Below are 17,115 nucleotides of genomic sequence, written 5' to 3'. Positions count from 1 at the left end.
ACAAGTACATCCATTTTTATCAACAATTGAGCTCTTAAATCACATACCAAAATTAGCCCCACGTTCTCAATTAGGACACCCACTTACTACATCAGGGGGACTCCAAGATCAAGCCTATTCCCGGTAGCCTTCACGCTTACAGAAATCTCTCGTGCTCCCTACAAAATGAAGAAATTCTTTAAAGAGTACTTACAAAAAAAAAATTAGTAAATATCTCGTGTCATCTTTTTAAAATCATGAGGCGTCCTATGTTTTTCTTATTATGTGACTTCCATATTTTCCTTTCCTACGAAAAGCCTTTTGCCTTGCTGTTGCCTTACCTTGAGCTAAGATAAGCTTGCACTTTGTTCTTTTCCTTCAACTAGACATACTTTGAATTTTCCTAAGTTAGGGGTCCATAGCCCATGGTGCAACTTAAAACTCAATTATTCATGATTTATCCAATTACCCTTCTTGACCGGAAAATGAGAATTACCAAATTTAGGCTATAATAGTGTAAATAAAGTTATAGTTTTAAATATGACATTAATATCTTCAATTTTTCATATCAAAGTAAATTTTTTAAAATAAATAAATATCGTTATAACTAATTTTAAACCAAAAATTATTATTTTTAAAAATCCCACCTTACATCTAAATAATATATGAATATCTTCAATTTTTTTTAAATTATTTTTTGTTTCAAAAGAAAACATGAAACAAACGAGAAGTTGTCGTATTTATGAATATTTTCAGCAACCAAAATCAATATAACAATAAAAATTAAAATTTAGTTGGTACATTAAAATTTGAAAGCCTGTTAAACGTATTCGAGTAAATGAAAACAATTAGAATTTAGAGACCAAGGACAGTGCATGAAAAACTAAATTATAAAGAACAATTTTATTTAATACAAATTGAAATGTGGTATAGAACAAATTAAAAAATATATGCACAAGTCTTGAATAATAATAAATTTTAATTTTAGTTACCATTACAAATATTAACCTCACAAATTAAAATTATTTTACAGTAATTTTAAAAAAATACAACAATGATTTTAATATGTGAAAATATAATAATTTAGTATTAAAATAAATTAAATAGAGTGCATAAATAATAATTTAAATAAATGATCAACCAAACTTGCTAAGGAATACAGAAGTTTAAGATCTCTAAAATTGAAATTGAGTGTGCATAGAACAATTTAACCCACATAGACTTATTTATTCATTATGCCTTAATGGGCCAAGCATATCACAAATAGCCCACCATACAACAAAACCTAATTTTTATTAGTATATTTACCTAATTTTTAAAATAAGCCCAACAACATTTTAATTTTGGCCCAATATCTAATGGCAACCAGCAAAACAAAACCCTAAATTATATCTATAAATAAAGATGATTAAAGACTTCATTCCACCCACCCCAGCCGTAAACTAATTAAAAAAGCAAAACTAATCCTCCGATGAATGGCTTGGGCTTTCTTAGAGCAAAACTATGACAAATTCCAGGTTTGTTTATATCTTACATGTTGATGAAAGTGTCTTATGAAGTATGAATTATAATAAATTATTGTAATTCTTTAAAAGTTGTTCATTCATTTCTGTTCAATCAACACTAGTTTTAATTTTAGAATAGAAGTGGTGGGGTGTATGTTTTACGAGCTTGATACAGAAGTTAGGTAATAATAATAAGAAGGGGGAAATAAGAATCGAGTTTGATTATGTGAGATAGTGAGATTAGAAAGAAATCAACACTTTTTATATATGGTTATGAAAGTTTTGTAATGTTTAATATGTTATAATTCACTTAAAATATGAGGTTCCCTTAGACGATACTATTATAAAGTTTGTTCTAGTGTGTGTTTCTTGTGTAATGGTATTAAACTAAGTTTTATTGAGAACAAGAATTATACAAGCCGTGGGGATTTTTCTCCAAATTTTTTGTTAAGTACAGGTAATTCACGGCCTAAAGAAATAATTATGTATCAATCATTAATGATCAGTCATACCTAAATTTGTGTATTCAATTTATTCATTGGATAATGTCCAAATTAGATAAGTTATATATACACCTATAAATGTGGCCATATAGTGATATATGATTTATAATGGATTGAACTAGTTGGATTCATTTTCTCTATGAATACTATCAACTTATGTAGACCCTTTGAGACACTTTCCTTGGTGAATATTGATCTTTATTCATATATAATTTTGATTTTTTTTTTGTTTTTGGATATGGATTGAACATGATTGAAAACTTAGTTGATTGAGCTATTGTAGACAACATGAAAACGAATACACTCCAATAAACTATTCCTACACTTTTAGTCTATTGTGCTGATTTTAATTTTTTTTTCCAAATTTTTTATATCAAATTTCTTACACATGTTATCGAATTTTGCCAATAGACAATGAAGAAAGTGCTCCAGAACATGCTCCATAAATTTACAATGCAAGCCTCACCGGTGTTCTCTATTCTGCAGGTAGTGTACTTACAAATTTATTTTTTTACAAAATACTCCATTCATATTTTCATTCACTATTCATTTATTTGGTATATTTTATCTTCACTTGTATATTAAAATGCACACATGGAGAGGTGAATAGATGTTATTGCTGACTATTTGTTAAACTGTCAAACTGTCGAGAATACTTGTTATTATGGTCTATTAACTATTTGTTATTATATGCTTTTCGTGAGTTTAGAATCGTTATGAAACCCACAATATAAATATTAACAAATAAGCAAAACAGAGAAATTTAGGTAGGATTTTGCTAGGAGAATATATAATAATTATTGAATTGATAGGATCACAAGATTCGAAAATTTATCACTCATAGTAACTTGCTCGTAACCGTGTTTCCTTAATCAAATGCTCTCTACAAACTATACTATTCAAGCACAAACTTCGGTGAAATGAAACTAATTCCCTAAATCCTTGTTTTCCAAACATAGTACTCGGTTGTAATAATATTGCACCTTTGAAAAATACAAGTTACATGAAACGTACTATTAAACTTATGAACCCAAATACAATTGCATGTGTATACTACTAGAATTTAACATGAAATGATATTCATCGAATGCGCTCTAAAATGAGTACACACTATAGAATATATGAACTGTTAAATAGTGGATAACCCCAACGGTCTTGAATTGAATCAACGTGTGAAAGTAGGCACTTTGGTTTCTTTAAAATTAAGGATAAATAGGAAGTATAATACGGATATGTTGCATGTAACCTGCGCTATAATATTGTATGCATACATGTGAATACAATAGTCCTCATAAATGAAGTCCTAAATGATCTCCTTGAAATAGCAGATAATCTTTTTTTTGCTCTTTTTTGGGCTCAAAACATGTGAGATCATTGTCAATCATCACCAAGAGCTTGATGTTAAGTAAAATTAAACTTAAGTCTAAATTTTAGCTGGTAAGAAGTTTAATCAAGTTTCTGCAAAACAATGTTAGTATAAAACAAGCCAATAAATAGGAATCTTTTGATCTCCTATCAGCTTGCTATTAGTGTGATCATTAGAACTAAAGGAATATCATATTAAATGTCAGTACAAACATTGTCAGCAATAAATATTTTGCAAGTTCATTTTAATGCTACCAATGTATCAAATATTTGTTAAAACATCTAAAATAGTGAAATATTTCATTATAATGAGAGTTATGTAATGTGTGAAATCTATTTGTAGTTAATCCTCTATCTGAAACAAACACAGACATTTAGTTAATCCTCCTAGTTTCACACAAGATTGACATGTGGCTCATGTGTAAAAAATATTTGTCCTTTTATATTTTCCACTACGTCTTCTCCCGTGTAATGTACCCCGTTATAGAATGATCTCTTTCTCACCCCTTTCCCCAAAAAAATAAAATCATGAACCTCCTAGTTTCCAAAATAGGCTTTGAACCTTGTTGGAATTAAATTCGTATTAATGTACACTTGTGTTAAAGTAAATTCAGTAAAAAGAAATTAGATTAAAAAAGTCTAAGAGTAGTCGAGATGTTCTAGGAGAAAGTGATTTCTTCTTTTATGTTTTCCACTAGTTCTTCTCGCGTGTAATGTACCCTGTTATACAGGGATCTCTTTCTCACGCCCCTCGCCAACCAAAAAAAATCACGAACCACCTAGTTTCTGGTAGGGAGAAGTTGTAGGATATAGTTTTGTTTGTTCCTAGTTTTAAAGCAACGTTATGTAATCGGCTTTTGTTTACCTTACAAAACAAGTCGGAGTAAAGTATCAATATATTATGTAGCACCGCTGACTAGAATGACCATCAGCTTGACCAAAAATGGGATCTAGAATAAGCAAATATGCAATCTCGAGCCATGATATAAATTCAATTTATTCAAAATATTAGGTCACATTTGGCTTCACTCTATTTTAAGAAACTATTTATTATTTTACGTACGTGATACTTTGTGTAGCTTGTATTCGTAACTTGTGTACTCTATTTTAGTTAGTTTTGGACGATACTATAGTAATTTGTAATTTAGACATTAATTTTTTTAGTGATATGCGTAAGATGTTGTACTTATTTTCCATGATTCTTTAGGGAGGATGTGTAGTTTTATGTTTACTCGAAGAAAGCACCTTCCTAACCATGATTTTTTTTCTTTGTTTGCTATCTTCACGTGGTCCAGTATGTTGTTGGCATATGTGATCTACTAATTCTTTTAACTTGGTACTAAACAAGCAAATCGACAAAATTTACTATAAATTTATTTACATAATTAAATTAAAGTGATAATCAATTAGAATTAGAAGTATACGACAAAATATGCTAAGCAATCATTGTTAGGACAAAGTACCATTAAATATGGGAGTTAATATGTGCACACCCTTGATGTATACTCTTGCAAATTAACTCCAAGCTCTTTATGTTTGATAAGAATAATTTGGTCTTAATCCCAATGAAAGGGTGTGCACTAATAAATGGAGGTGTGCACGTACGTATAAACTTCTCCAAATATTCACAAGTACATAAAACCGTATTTAAACATTTTCTTGTAAGTAATGAGTAGGAAAAATTAATCTAATAAAAACATATGTGCATGCACATATCTTGGATATTGAATGCTTACAGTGTTACACATAACTGCTAAGCTATAATAGTAGTGTACTAAACAGATGTTAATGTATGAGCAGGAAAAGCATCTCTCATATTTTTGTATTGAGACGTATGGAAATACAAAGTTGATGTCATAATTTAGGATACTAGATTCAATGTAGAAGGGGTTAAAAAAATTTGGTTTGCTGATAGGTTTCTTCTTCTTGTGCAGTGTCTGAGAATGAGACGCCGTCTCATGGATGAAAAAGGAGAAAAATTGTAAGACCCTCCTCCTCCATCTGCACTTGGCAAAGGGACATTTCCAATGACCGCTAGCAAGAAACATCTTTCTTCCCCCACGTTGGAGTCGACAACCCAACAGTATTTCTCTGCTTTAGCCAACAAACATCTGCTGAACCTCCATGACGATTCTGATATGTCGGATGCTGACACAGTGAAGTCCTGAAAAGCTGCTGTGGAGGTAACCAAGGCTGTCAGTTCATATGTAGATCTAAGGCGTTCCAAATAATCAGGCATCGTGGAATCATCCGAGATGGTGGCTATGAATATAGTTCGGGTTAGTCAGTACTTTCAGGGAACTGAAAAAAGTAAAGTTATGTCCCTTTCAGTTGTGGAACACCCAATTTTATGTTGTTTTGCAGGTTGTTTTGCAGGCGTTAGCTTGGGCTCGGAGTCTCCAGGAAATGTGTGTACAGGATGCTGCCCAAATATCGAAGTTGACTCAAGAACTGGAGGAAGCACAAAGCGAGGTTAACTTGGAAAAGATAAATCAGGAGATGGCCGAGAGATTAGTTGAAAAATTCAAACAAGAGTACATTGCAGAGTTGAAATCTACTGGTGAAAAAACTTGCTTAAAAAGGAAAACTGAAGAGACAAATAGGTTTAACGATGCTCTTTCAAATGCAGAGGTTGATGGCTACAATAAGTGTGTGAAGAAGGCCAAAGAGAAGGGCTTGAGATATAAGAAGCTTTTGCTGGATCCTACCAATGACCCCCTTAAACAATCAGCAAGAGAATTCACTAGTACCACTGAAAAGCTTAATAATTTGGATGATGTTCCTGAATCTACTGCCACTGTCCCAACTCCTAATGCCATATCTCCTGCTTAATTTTTCAGTTGTTTTTTAACCTCTAGGCATCTTTGCACATGCCATTTTTGTCTTGCCTACTTTATTTGGGTTTTTTCCACAGTGTATGCCACAAAATATATATATTACTAATACATGAAGGTTTACTAGCTGTATATGCAACAAAATTTGTATTAGGAGATGCATTAACAGTTTTTCTCGTTGTCCAATAAAAGACAGAAAATGCAGCACTCAACTTTGACCAAAATAAAAAATTGAATATCTATTTTTACATTTTGTAGTTTGCGTCCCTTTTGCTTAATTTTGTGTGTAAACTATGAATTTCAAAATAAAAAACTAATTTTTATGTATTTTACATATTTTAAATATTAAAAATTAAATATATCATATTTTTAATTTTTTGAGTAATACTACTGATTTGAATTTCATTTTTATTTTATGGTGTTAATTTCAAAATTTCACAAAAATATTTTTTTAAATATATATATTTAAACATTAGTTTTAATTTTATAATAAATTTTAGAAATAAATTCGTTGCATATCACCTTTTTTTAACTGTCCTCTCTCTCTTTTCACACTTATAATGGACTACAGTGCATGAATTGAAAATATTAAATATATGTACTTGATATATTTTAATAAATATTAGTAAAAATTATAAATGTAATCAATAATTGTTAGGGTACAATATTTTGTTTATTATTACAATATTTTGTTTATTATTACATCAAATTTTAGTAATTTGTTAGAATTTTTTAACATTTTGGATATTTTAGAGTTGAAAATAGTATATTTTGGATATTATTTCTTAATAAAGAGTATAAATATACTTAGAGTAACTCAAATGGTTGTGTCAAGAGGGGTGTTAACCCATCTTACATGAGTGTTCAATGCCATTGACGTGCCAAACTCATTTTGCATTGACTGTCAACTTCCTTTATACTCTCCTTTATGATCCAATAATGAATAAATAATTATATTTCTAATATATTTATATTTTAGATTTATTTTTCTTAAGTATGTGAAGTTATTATCTAAGAATGCCAATTATTGCAGTGTTTTGTAAAAAAAAATGTCAAAATTGATGCGAAAGATAGAAAATATTAAAAATAATATTTTTAATTACGTGGAAAAGTGGACAGGTGCCAACCATTGGTAATGCTCTTGATAAAGGTTTTAATAATAATATGAAACTCACTAATTAATATATTTCATCAGTCATCTACATTATTAAATGAGCAAATACAAGCAGAATACTGGAACCAGTTACTCATACTCTAAAATAAAGTGTAATAAGATAGGCACAGTACAGGGCAGTAATTCTTTTTTACTGGTTTCAGCTAGGATGAAAATGCCAATTCTTTGGAGTAAAATGCGAAGTGAGTACCTGTACTTTGGACATTCTGCAAGGTGTGTAACTCGAGTTCAGAGTTACACTTAACAGAGTTAACGGGAGTTAACAGTGTAAACTCAGTCCTTACTGCTGTAGTCCATAGAATGAATGGAGCAGAGCAAATTGTAAATGCTCGCCTTGCAGCTACAAGGGCATTAAACAATGCCCTGGATTTTGCACAGACTAACTTTCAGAATGAGATGGAGCGGAATTTCATCATGAAGGTGTTTGTGAGGCAGCCATGGCAGAAGACACTCTAATTAGGCAGGCTGCTTTTGAGTGTCTTGTTTCAATAGCATCAATGTATTATGATGTGCTTGAACCGTATATGCAGACAATTTTTTAGCTCACTCTAATGCAGTTAAAGGAGATGAAGAAGGTGTTGCCCTGCAAGCAATTGAGTTTTGGAGCTCTGCCGTGATGAAGAGCTCGAACTTCAAGATTATGAGGTCCCTGATTCTGGTGATTTTGAAGTGCCTCACTCCCGCTTCATAGAGAAGGCTTTTTCATCTCTAGTTTCAGTGTTGCTAGAAACTTTACTCAAGCAGGATGAGGACCAGGACCTCTTGTAATGCCCTTTGTCGAATCCAACATATTGAAATCTGATTGACGGTCTCCTGAAGCGGCTACATATGCCTTTGGCTCAATCCTGGAAGGCCCAAGCAATGATAAACTCCCAAGCATTGATAAACTCTCCCCCATGGTCAATACATGATTGAGTTTTTACTTCATCATGATATGAAAGATGAAAACAGTCACGTGAAAGACACAACTGCATGGATTCTTAGTCGAATCTTTGAGTTTGCACTCTCCTGCTACAGGATTTTCTGTGATAACTCAGGCAAACCTCCCGCAAGTTGTTGAGGTATTGTTAGGGAGCTTAAGGGATGCTCCTCACACAGCAACTTTCAAACATTATAAAATGTCTAGTTGAAACTGCTGATAGAACTGATGGAGGTGACTCTAAACTTAGGTCTTCTGCGTATGAGACCTTGAATGAAGTGGTTAGCTGTTCAAATCTTGAAAAATCTTTTCAAATCATTGCACAACTTCTGCCTGCTATTATGTATGTCTAAGTTGGTAAAGACGGCTGAGCTCCAAATTGAATCATGAGATGATAGGGAAAAACAAGGAGATTTGCACGCTTCTCTCTGTGGTATACTTCAAGTAATTATCGAGAAGCTTGGTAGTGTTGAGGAGAAAAAACCTGTAATACTGCAGGCTGCTGACCAGATTATGATGTTGTTCATTATAGTGTTTGGTTGCCGTAGCTCTATAGTACACAATGATTTTTGACATTTAGGGTTTATACATTTCGAATTGGGGATGAAATAACCAGGTTATATGTATTCAAATATGTCAAATTACATTATGGTTTTTCAAATTTGCAGTTTAGTACTTACGGAGTTAACAGCCATTTAACGGCTTCACACAAGTTGCATACTTCTGTAAACAACGAGTACACAATTTGCATTGTTTAAGCTATAAGTACACACTTTGCATTTTACTCTTCTTTTATTTGGTAAACCTGCACACAATTCTGATTTCATTTCAAAATTTCAATTTTTGCAGAAACTCTCAGCTACAAAGGATGCTAACAATTTTGTAAAGATAACTGTTTCATCTTCATTTCAAGTAGAGTTCTTTACAGGATGCTCATCCGTTAGCTCTACATTCATTTGGTCTTTTTCTTCAACTTCAACAAGAACCAAATAATTATATACTCGGAGCACCTTGTTGCTAGCTTCCTCCCATATATAATTCCAATTATTAGCCCACTTCCAAATCCAATTGACACAATAATCACAGTCAAGAATGAATCAGAATCATCGTTTTTTTCAGAGCTTAATGGTGGTGAAGGTGTTGGCTGTTCTCCACACTTTTTGGATAGAGGTGATCCACATAATGCCATGTTTCCTTTGTACGAGTCGTTCTGAAATAAGTTAAACTGTTTCCCTTGTGGTATGGGTCCAGTAAGATGGTTAAAAGACACGTCGAATATTGCAAGGAATCCCAGACCTGCTAACTGTGGAGGAATTTTACCTGTGAGATTGTTTTTGGAAATATCAAATGACTCTAGAGCAGTGAGGTTTCCTGTGACTGTTGGGATAGAACCACTGAGAAAATTGTTTGAAAGATTGAGGGAGTGAAGATTCTTAAAGCTTTCTATGGAGTTTGGAATTTTTCCAGTGAATTTGTTGCTGGAGAGATCAACAAATGTAATCAGGCTAGAGACCTTCTCATACGATAACGTGGTACCTTTGTTTGTGATTGTAATATCGTAGTCTTGAGAGAGTATCCAACCCCCAATTAATGGCAGGATTATGGTATTCATATATTCCAGCTTGTCTACCTTAAATTTCATGGCATCACAATTCTTGAAGTGTTCAAGTGGCAAATCTCCTGCAAAAGAATTGTTGTAGAGGTCGATGATTCGCAACTTTGGAAACTCTGAATTGGTAGTATAATTCTGTATTGCACCATGGAACAGGTTGGATCGCAATATTAGGACCTGCAGTTCTGGAAGAGTTCCAAGCCACAAAGGAAATGAATCATCAATTTGATTCTCTCCCAGATTAAGAACTTCAAGCACGGTGCAGTTTGCTAATGATCTTGGTAGTTTTCCCTGGAATTGATTTTCTCTTAAATCCACTTTCTTCAGTCTTGAACTCATTTCAGGTATGCTCCCTTTAAAGTTGTTCCTTTTCAGATCCAGTATCATCAAGTCATTGCTGAAGTTTCCTAGACAGGAAGGAATCTTGCCAACGAAGTTGTTGTCACTCAGTTCTAACACAATGAGGGATTTCACATTGCAGATCAAAGGCGAGATTTCCCCTGTCATTCTATTTCCTGATGCAAAATAAGCTAGAGTTGATGCCGGGGGAACTGTGAGTGAACCTTCCATCATGTTATTCCAAAGGGCTAATAAACGTAAACGAGTCCATGGCAGAACAACTGGATTATGCTCAAATCCTGTTAGTTGGTTCCCTCCAAGCCATACTGAATCCATACTTTCTTTGCTTCTGTTCCAAATATATTCTGGTATGAGGCCTTGAATTCGATTATCATCAAGGAACAGATCCTCTAGCTCATCTTGAAACTGAAGGAAATGTGGAAACTTCGTCATTTTGCATCCACTTAATGCCAAGTACTTGAATTGTGGAAGAGTAATATTGGTTATGTTATTTTCTACTACAGAAAAATAGTTCTGCGAAAGTTTGAGAGTAGTTAGTTTTTTTAAGCTAAGAAATATATCTAATTCCACAATTCCACTGAGATTAGCATGAAAAAGATTAAGAAATTCAAGATTTTCAATCTGTGACAATGATGTTGGAACTGATCCCTTCCACGGATTGTAAGAAAGGTCAAGATGTGTTAAACGAGTTAGGTTCATAAACCAAGATGGAACAATCCCTGAAAACCTATTATGATTAAGATCTAAATAAGTTAGACTGGTAAGATTTGCAAAGGATGCTGGTATATTGTTAGTGAAATTATTGTGAGCAAGTGACAGATAAGAGAGTTGTGACATGATTGCAAGTGATGGAACCTTGCCTGAAAAATAATTTCTGCTCAAGTCCAGTGCAGTAAGTGTGGTCATGTTACTAACTGTGGCCGGAATAGAACCTGAAAAAAGGCAGTTGTTGATATTTAGAATCCTTAAATATTTGAGTTCTCTTATAGAGTCAGGTAACTTGCCGGACACATCTGTGTAGTCAAGCCTTAATTCCTCAAGCTTTAGACTAGAATCAAAATTTTCAGGCAAATGACCGCTGAGTTTACGGTTTCTCCCAACATCAAGAACTTGTATGTTTGGCAGCAGGAAGATGCCAACCGGAATTTCACCATATAAACCACACCCTCTGAGCCCGAGAGATGACAGAAAGAATAAGTTGTTTAGCGAAGCAGGTACCATAGATGTAATGTTCACCATACTGAGGTTAAGTTGTATCAAGTTTGTCAAGTTTCCAACAAGGCTTCTAAAATTACGTGTCTCGAGTTTCAAAAGATTTTCCTGGGATGAGAAACCTACATTAAAGGATAGATCAAGAGAGGTCAAGCTGGACAATTTCAAGATTTCTGAAGGAATCTGACCAGAAAATACAGAAGATGAGAGATTAAGACGTGAAAGTCTCGAAAGAGAAGCTATTTTGGATGGAATCAGGGAGTAATTAAAATGGTTGTCAGCAAGATTTAAGCTGCGGAGGTGATTAAGGCTAAACAGGCTGCTCTCGGAGTCGATGGAACCATAGAGAAAACTGCTACTAAGATCAAGACTATCAACATGGCCTGTTTGTTGGTCGCAGTACACTCCTTCCCACGAGCAGCAATCTTTGCTTGTGTTTCCTTGGAGTTTCCAGGATAGGATCTTAGGATAAGCAGAAGGCGCATGAGAGGCTGTTTTCGAGATTTCGAAGCCTTGTTTGAACTGCAACAAGGCCATTCTCTCCTCTACATGGCAAAGTGGCTGCATAGAAGGATTTGATTTTGTGCTAACTACTGATCTAGAATGAAAAATGAATAGCAGAAAGAGAGGATGCAGTATGGAAACTGTATACAAAGATAATGACCCCATGAGGTGAAGCTGTGAAGTGTGCCCTGCATTATTGATTTTCAACAGCCCTTTAATGTAATTATCACACAAAACAATAAAACAGGAAGATGCAAAACTGAATTGTGAGCAGGAAACTTCATTTTCTTGTTAGTATGTGATATGGCCACTAGATTTGCATTACCAGATTCACAGTATATGATATGGCCCCTAGATTTTTTCCTATCAAATTAATAATACTAAATTACTAACATAATTGTGAGTACTACTATAGGCTATAGCACATTAGAAACACAATTCTGCCATTGCATAACTTCATCCACTTGCGTATATATTATTTTACTCAGTTCATTGGTTTCCGTGTAAATCAAAAATGCTAAAAACTCATACCGACAGAGGGAGTATATTTATATAATTTTTTTAAAATTTTCTTTTTTATAAAATTTTGAATATTAAAATTTTATTAGAAGAAAAAAATAAATAAAATAACTTATAAAAGTATATTTTAAAAAAGAGCATTATAATGTTTGTAAAATCTCAGTCTCGTAACTTATACTACTCAACAAAGAGAGTAACTTCCAAATATGAAATGGGTTACAACAATGTTCTAAAAAATATCTTATAATATAATAAAATATAATGTTACAGTGATTTAAGAGAATTTTTTTATATATAAACTCATGCGATATAACTTGTATTTGTGTCTTATTATTAAAATAATAATATATAAACTATGATGAGCAGTGAAATTAGATGATGAAAATAGAAAGATGTGTAAAAAGGGAGGAAAATAATTTTTAACTAAAATAAATAAAATATGGCATACTTGATAGCATCTTAAAAATGAGGCACGTGATAAACTAAGAAAATATTTTTTTATAATATGCTTAATTTTAAGATAAATTTGGAAGCCACTATTTGAACTCGCTCTCAATATTACTATTAGGATTAGTGCAATGATCTAAGGGATATTTAAATAATTGAGCTCTCTACCTTTGGCGTGGATTAAGTAAAATTTTAAAATAAGTAACTTACCCCGTTCGTAATTAAGTGCATTTTTGGAAAATCTTAAAATAAGTAACTTATGACTTAAAATGAATAAGTGATTTACAAGTGATAAGTAGATAACAATTATAACTTATAAGTTACATTGTTTGGATAATTTTACTTATAAGTCAGAATTCTTTTTTACTTAAATTAATCAAAATAAATAATTTTTAAATATAATTATCTTAATTCGTGGATTTTAGATTAGATTAACATTTAAAAATATATTTTTTAAAACTTAAGTCAATAAAAAGGCGAAAAATCAAAATAAGTTAAGAAAAAGTACGTTGTTACTAACATTCAACTTATTAGCTTATAAGTTGAAAATCTAACTTATAAGTTGGGTCGAAAAACACTCGTCGATAAGAAGTTACGGGCTTATAAGTCAATAAGTAACTTATATTTTGTTCCCAAACACACCTTTTATAACAACTCCAACAGCTTAGCTCTTTAGAGTCTTAAAAGCTCTGTTTGGGATTGCTATTAAAAATTGATGTGGTGTTAGAAAAAGTGCTGCTGCAAAAATCAGATGACTGTTTGGTAATTTTTTTGATACGTATATGTTCTGATGTAAAAAATTAAAAATAATGATGTTTTTGTAAGGTTTGATGGTGAAATCAACATCTGCTTCCCGCAACAGCTGAAAAGCAGCTTTTTCTAAAAGTACGGGGGGACTTACTTTTTCTAACAGCAGCTTTTAGGCCAAAAACACTTTTCTGAAAAACAACTTTTAAATTTTACCAAACAGTCTTTCAACTGCTTTTCAGCGAAAAGCTGTTGTTGCTGTCTGCAACAGCAATACCAGACAGCAACAACAAACACACCCAATGTCAAATATAAGGAACATGGAGAAAAAAATTACTCCAATAGTATCTTAGTGATTCCTTAAATCACTAAGATCCACTAAGATCTTCTTCCCATTCCTTATCTTTAGCTAACATCTCTCCTCTTCTAACTTTTATTTTATAATATATATTTGAAAGAAACACTTTCTCTTTCTTTACTTTATGTAATAATGTTACTTTTTAATGATTAAATATTGTATAAGGAATGAATATACGGAATATTGTTGGAGTTGAGAATAGCTATTGATGTCTTAAAAGTTACTAAGATTCAATATTTTATATTAAATTTAAGAAATGAACTAAAAAACTATTGGAGATGCGCTTAGTAGGGGAAAAAAGAACTTAAGACATATGTAGGTTGCACGTGCGGCACAGAATTCAAAGTTTATGGGTAAAACGTGTCCTTTAGGGCATGGCGCGTCCGTTGGGGATTTGGAACAAAAATCACCGGAGAATCTCGAAGGTTTCGAGGAATGATTAATGTTACGCTCTCTCCTTTCCTCCCAAATATTTATATTTGGGTTGAGTATGGAATTTAAGAAAAATGATACTCCCTCCCTTTCAATATAACTATTCACTTTCAAAAAAATTAATATTATTGAAGTTTAAAGAATAAATATAGTTAGTTGGATTTAAAGAATTGGGGTAAAATAAAGTAATAAATAGTATTGATCCCGCTAAAAATATTATATTATTGGATGGGACTATAACAAAATAAAAATTTGAAAGAAAATTCGTGGGGTCGATATAATGTCATCAAACTAGAATAAAACAATACACATTATCCATTCGGTCTAAAATAAAATAATAATTACCCCTGACTAAAAAAAATTAAACAAAATCGTAAGTATAATTAGATGGATTTGGTTGATATAACGGGCCGCAAGGTAGCATACTTTTTTTTCCATTGACATATGAAATTTTACCATTGATTCACATTTAAATATATTAAACTAACATAAATCTGAATATGGTTAGTTGGATTTGGTCGGTTAACATACTAATGACAATTCGTATACTATTGATAACAGCTAAAATTTACCTTTTAATTAAATTTAATAATATTTCGTAAACATACCTATAAATATCAATAAAAATAGAAATTTTAATCATTACATTATTTTTTAAACTGTAGTATCACTAACTTATACATCTTTTGTGTATATTAATAAATATTATCAAATCATATTATTAAAATTTTAAATAAATAAGTTTCATAACTTAAATTTTTACTTCAAATTAAATTCAAAAAAAACTATGTAATATAAAAATAATTTATACATCGCACGGGGTTTTTTCGTAGGTAATCCGCAGCCGCTTCGGGTGCGCACTGGGTAAACCCTACAGGTTCACGTAATAGCCTGCAAACCACGTTAAACAAGGTAAACTCCATTTAAGCGACAGACTCTGCCTCAGGAGATATAATCATAAATCCTCCTCCCGTGGGATTCGTATATCGCACGGGTTTTAGGTTAGTAATTAACTTAAAAAAGATCTATTTCTAAGTAAATGATGTGAAGTCTTACATAGTGTATGTTTGTGCAACCACTTTAAAGCCAAACCTAAAAATGGATAGTTCACTCGTCAAATTAAAGTTAAAAATCATATCCGAACCAAAATATAGATATCAAACAATTTATAATATATAGATTTTCAAGAACCAAATAATTATACACTCGGAGCACTTTGTTGCTAGCTTGCTCCCGTATATAATGCCGAGTACTATTAACCCACTTACAAATTCAATTGACACAATGATCACATCAACCACATTCAAGAATGAATCAGAATCATCGTCTTCTTTAGAGCTTAACGGTGGTGAAGGTGTTGGCTGTTCTCCACACTTTTTGGATAGAGGTGATCCACATAATGCCATGTTTCCTTTGTACGAGTCGTTCTGAAATAAGTTAAACTGTTTCCCTTGTGGTATGAAAAAGATTAACAAATTACAATATTTTTTTAGAAATAAATTATAATCCTAAATTATACCGCAAACTATTTTCGGTGGTTTATATGTTAAATCAACCAAAATCTTCATTTCATTTGTTTAGTACAATAACTAGTTGTTAAATATATATTCTAATATTTATAATAATATATTATTTTATAATTGTTATAGGGAGAATTTCGTATAACAATGTTGTGGAGGTTAATGGGCGGAACAAAGATCAAGGACGGTGTTTGAGGGCGGAGGAAGGTTGTTTGGTGGTGGCTGAGCTTGTATGTGGACTCCTTAAGAAAGAATAGGGTTTGTTATTCTCTGTCAAGTGTCGACTCATGTCTCATACAAGTGCCTACGTACCCTATTTATAGGGATCAAGCCTCACGTAGTTCTTGGGGAACAAGTCACGTAGGCTAGGGTTAGGACTCTTCAGCCCGTGTAGCCAAGTCCACGATAAAGTCAGGCCTTCAGCCAATTAGTCACGTAAATCTCGATCGGCTCCACACGCTTCCTACAATCTCGCGGCATCTCCGCAATCCTTCCCGTGATTGTAGGAACAACCCGTGTCGATCCCGAAATCTACGAGCAACTCAGTCATCTATGAGTCACTTTCCATGTTGCACACAAAGTCTTTCGATGCGGCCCGGCCTGGTCACCTCGGCCCGCACCGCCTTCAAACAATAAATATAATCTTACCTCTGTTTCTATAAGATGTGGGCTCATGAGCTCAGCCCGCGTGTGGGAAGCTAAGCCCACCTCGCACGAAGGCACCTGAGCCCACCTCGCGTGGGCACAACCGAGCTCAGCTCGCATATGAGAGCCCAAATGACAAATGTGAGCTCACCTTACATGTGTGAGCCCAGCTCGCATGTCCTCACTTGAGCCCAGCTCGCATGTTTGAGCCCAACTCTCATGTCATGAGCCCAGCTCGCATGTGAACCCAGCTCGCATGTTACGAGCCCAGCCCGCATGTGAACCCAGCTCGCATGTTACGAGCCCAGCCCGCATGTGCTGGCCCAAGTCATATAAATCCATGGTTCTAGCCCACACACGAGAGTCCAGCTATTTAGTACACCCACAGGGACCTGTTTAGGGCCCATGACCGAAAGCGGGCATAACAACTACCCCCCAAAATTCCTGGTCGCATCTTGAGGCTAGGTATTTTCTAATCTT

At 33.3% G+C, this 17,115-nt stretch overlaps 2 protein-coding genes and 1 pseudogene across 3 annotated transcripts; 2 read left to right on the top strand and 1 right to left on the bottom strand.

The window, feature by feature from the left end:
- The first annotated feature begins 1,398 nt into the window (after positions 1-1,398).
- Positions 1,399-6,318, top strand: LOC141705150 (uncharacterized). 2 transcript variants are annotated; one of them, XM_074508219.1, is made up of 4 exons: positions 1,399-1,496; positions 2,399-2,473; positions 5,287-5,631; positions 5,729-6,318. In XM_074508219.1, exons 3-4 carry the CDS (start codon positions 5,608-5,610, stop codon positions 6,182-6,184), a joined length of 480 nt encoding a protein of 159 aa, XP_074364320.1. In that variant the 5' UTR covers positions 1,399-1,496; positions 2,399-2,473; positions 5,287-5,607; the 3' UTR covers positions 6,185-6,318. The 2 variants fall into 2 exon arrangements, with proteins under 2 accessions (XP_074364320.1, XP_074364319.1); XM_074508218.1 differs by having other exon boundaries at positions 5,717-6,318.
- Positions 6,319-7,633: 1,315 nt separating this feature from the next.
- Positions 7,634-8,883, top strand: LOC141705149 (importin subunit beta-1-like; annotated as a pseudogene).
- Positions 8,884-9,057: 174 nt separating this feature from the next.
- On the bottom strand, positions 9,058-12,291 carry LOC141705148 (receptor-like protein 7). The gene is made up of 2 exons (XM_074508217.1): positions 11,256-12,291; positions 9,058-11,183 (listed from the first exon to the last, which is right to left on the bottom strand). Exons 1-2 carry the CDS (start codon positions 12,130-12,132, stop codon positions 9,232-9,234), a joined length of 2,829 nt encoding a protein of 942 aa, XP_074364318.1. The 5' UTR covers positions 12,133-12,291; the 3' UTR covers positions 9,058-9,231.
- Between the last annotated feature and the right edge of the window lie 4,824 nt (positions 12,292-17,115).

Source organism: Apium graveolens, unplaced genomic scaffold, assembly GCF_009905375.1.
Source record: "Apium graveolens cultivar Ventura unplaced genomic scaffold, ASM990537v1 ctg8602, whole genome shotgun sequence".
Classification (NCBI taxonomy): Eukaryota; Viridiplantae; Streptophyta; class Magnoliopsida; order Apiales; family Apiaceae; genus Apium; species Apium graveolens.
This window is presented reverse-complemented; position numbering and strand designations above follow the sequence as displayed.

Excerpts from the sequence above, each read along its gene's own strand:
- LOC141705150 (XM_074508218.1), top strand. The coding sequence starts at position 5,608 with ATGGTGGCTATGAATATAGTTCGG. Across the intron at positions 5,632-5,716 it reads TGGCTATGAATATAGTTCGG|GTTGTTTTGCAGGCGTTAGC; the intron begins GTTAGTCAGTAC and ends GTTGTTTTGCAG.
- LOC141705148 (XM_074508217.1), bottom strand. The coding sequence starts at position 12,132 with ATGGGGTCATTATCTTTGTATACAGTTTCCATACTGCATCCTCTCTTT. Across the intron at positions 11,184-11,255 it reads TGACTACACAGATGTGTCCG|GTTCTATTCCGGCCACAGTT; the intron begins GCAAGTTACCTG and ends GCCTTTTTTCAG.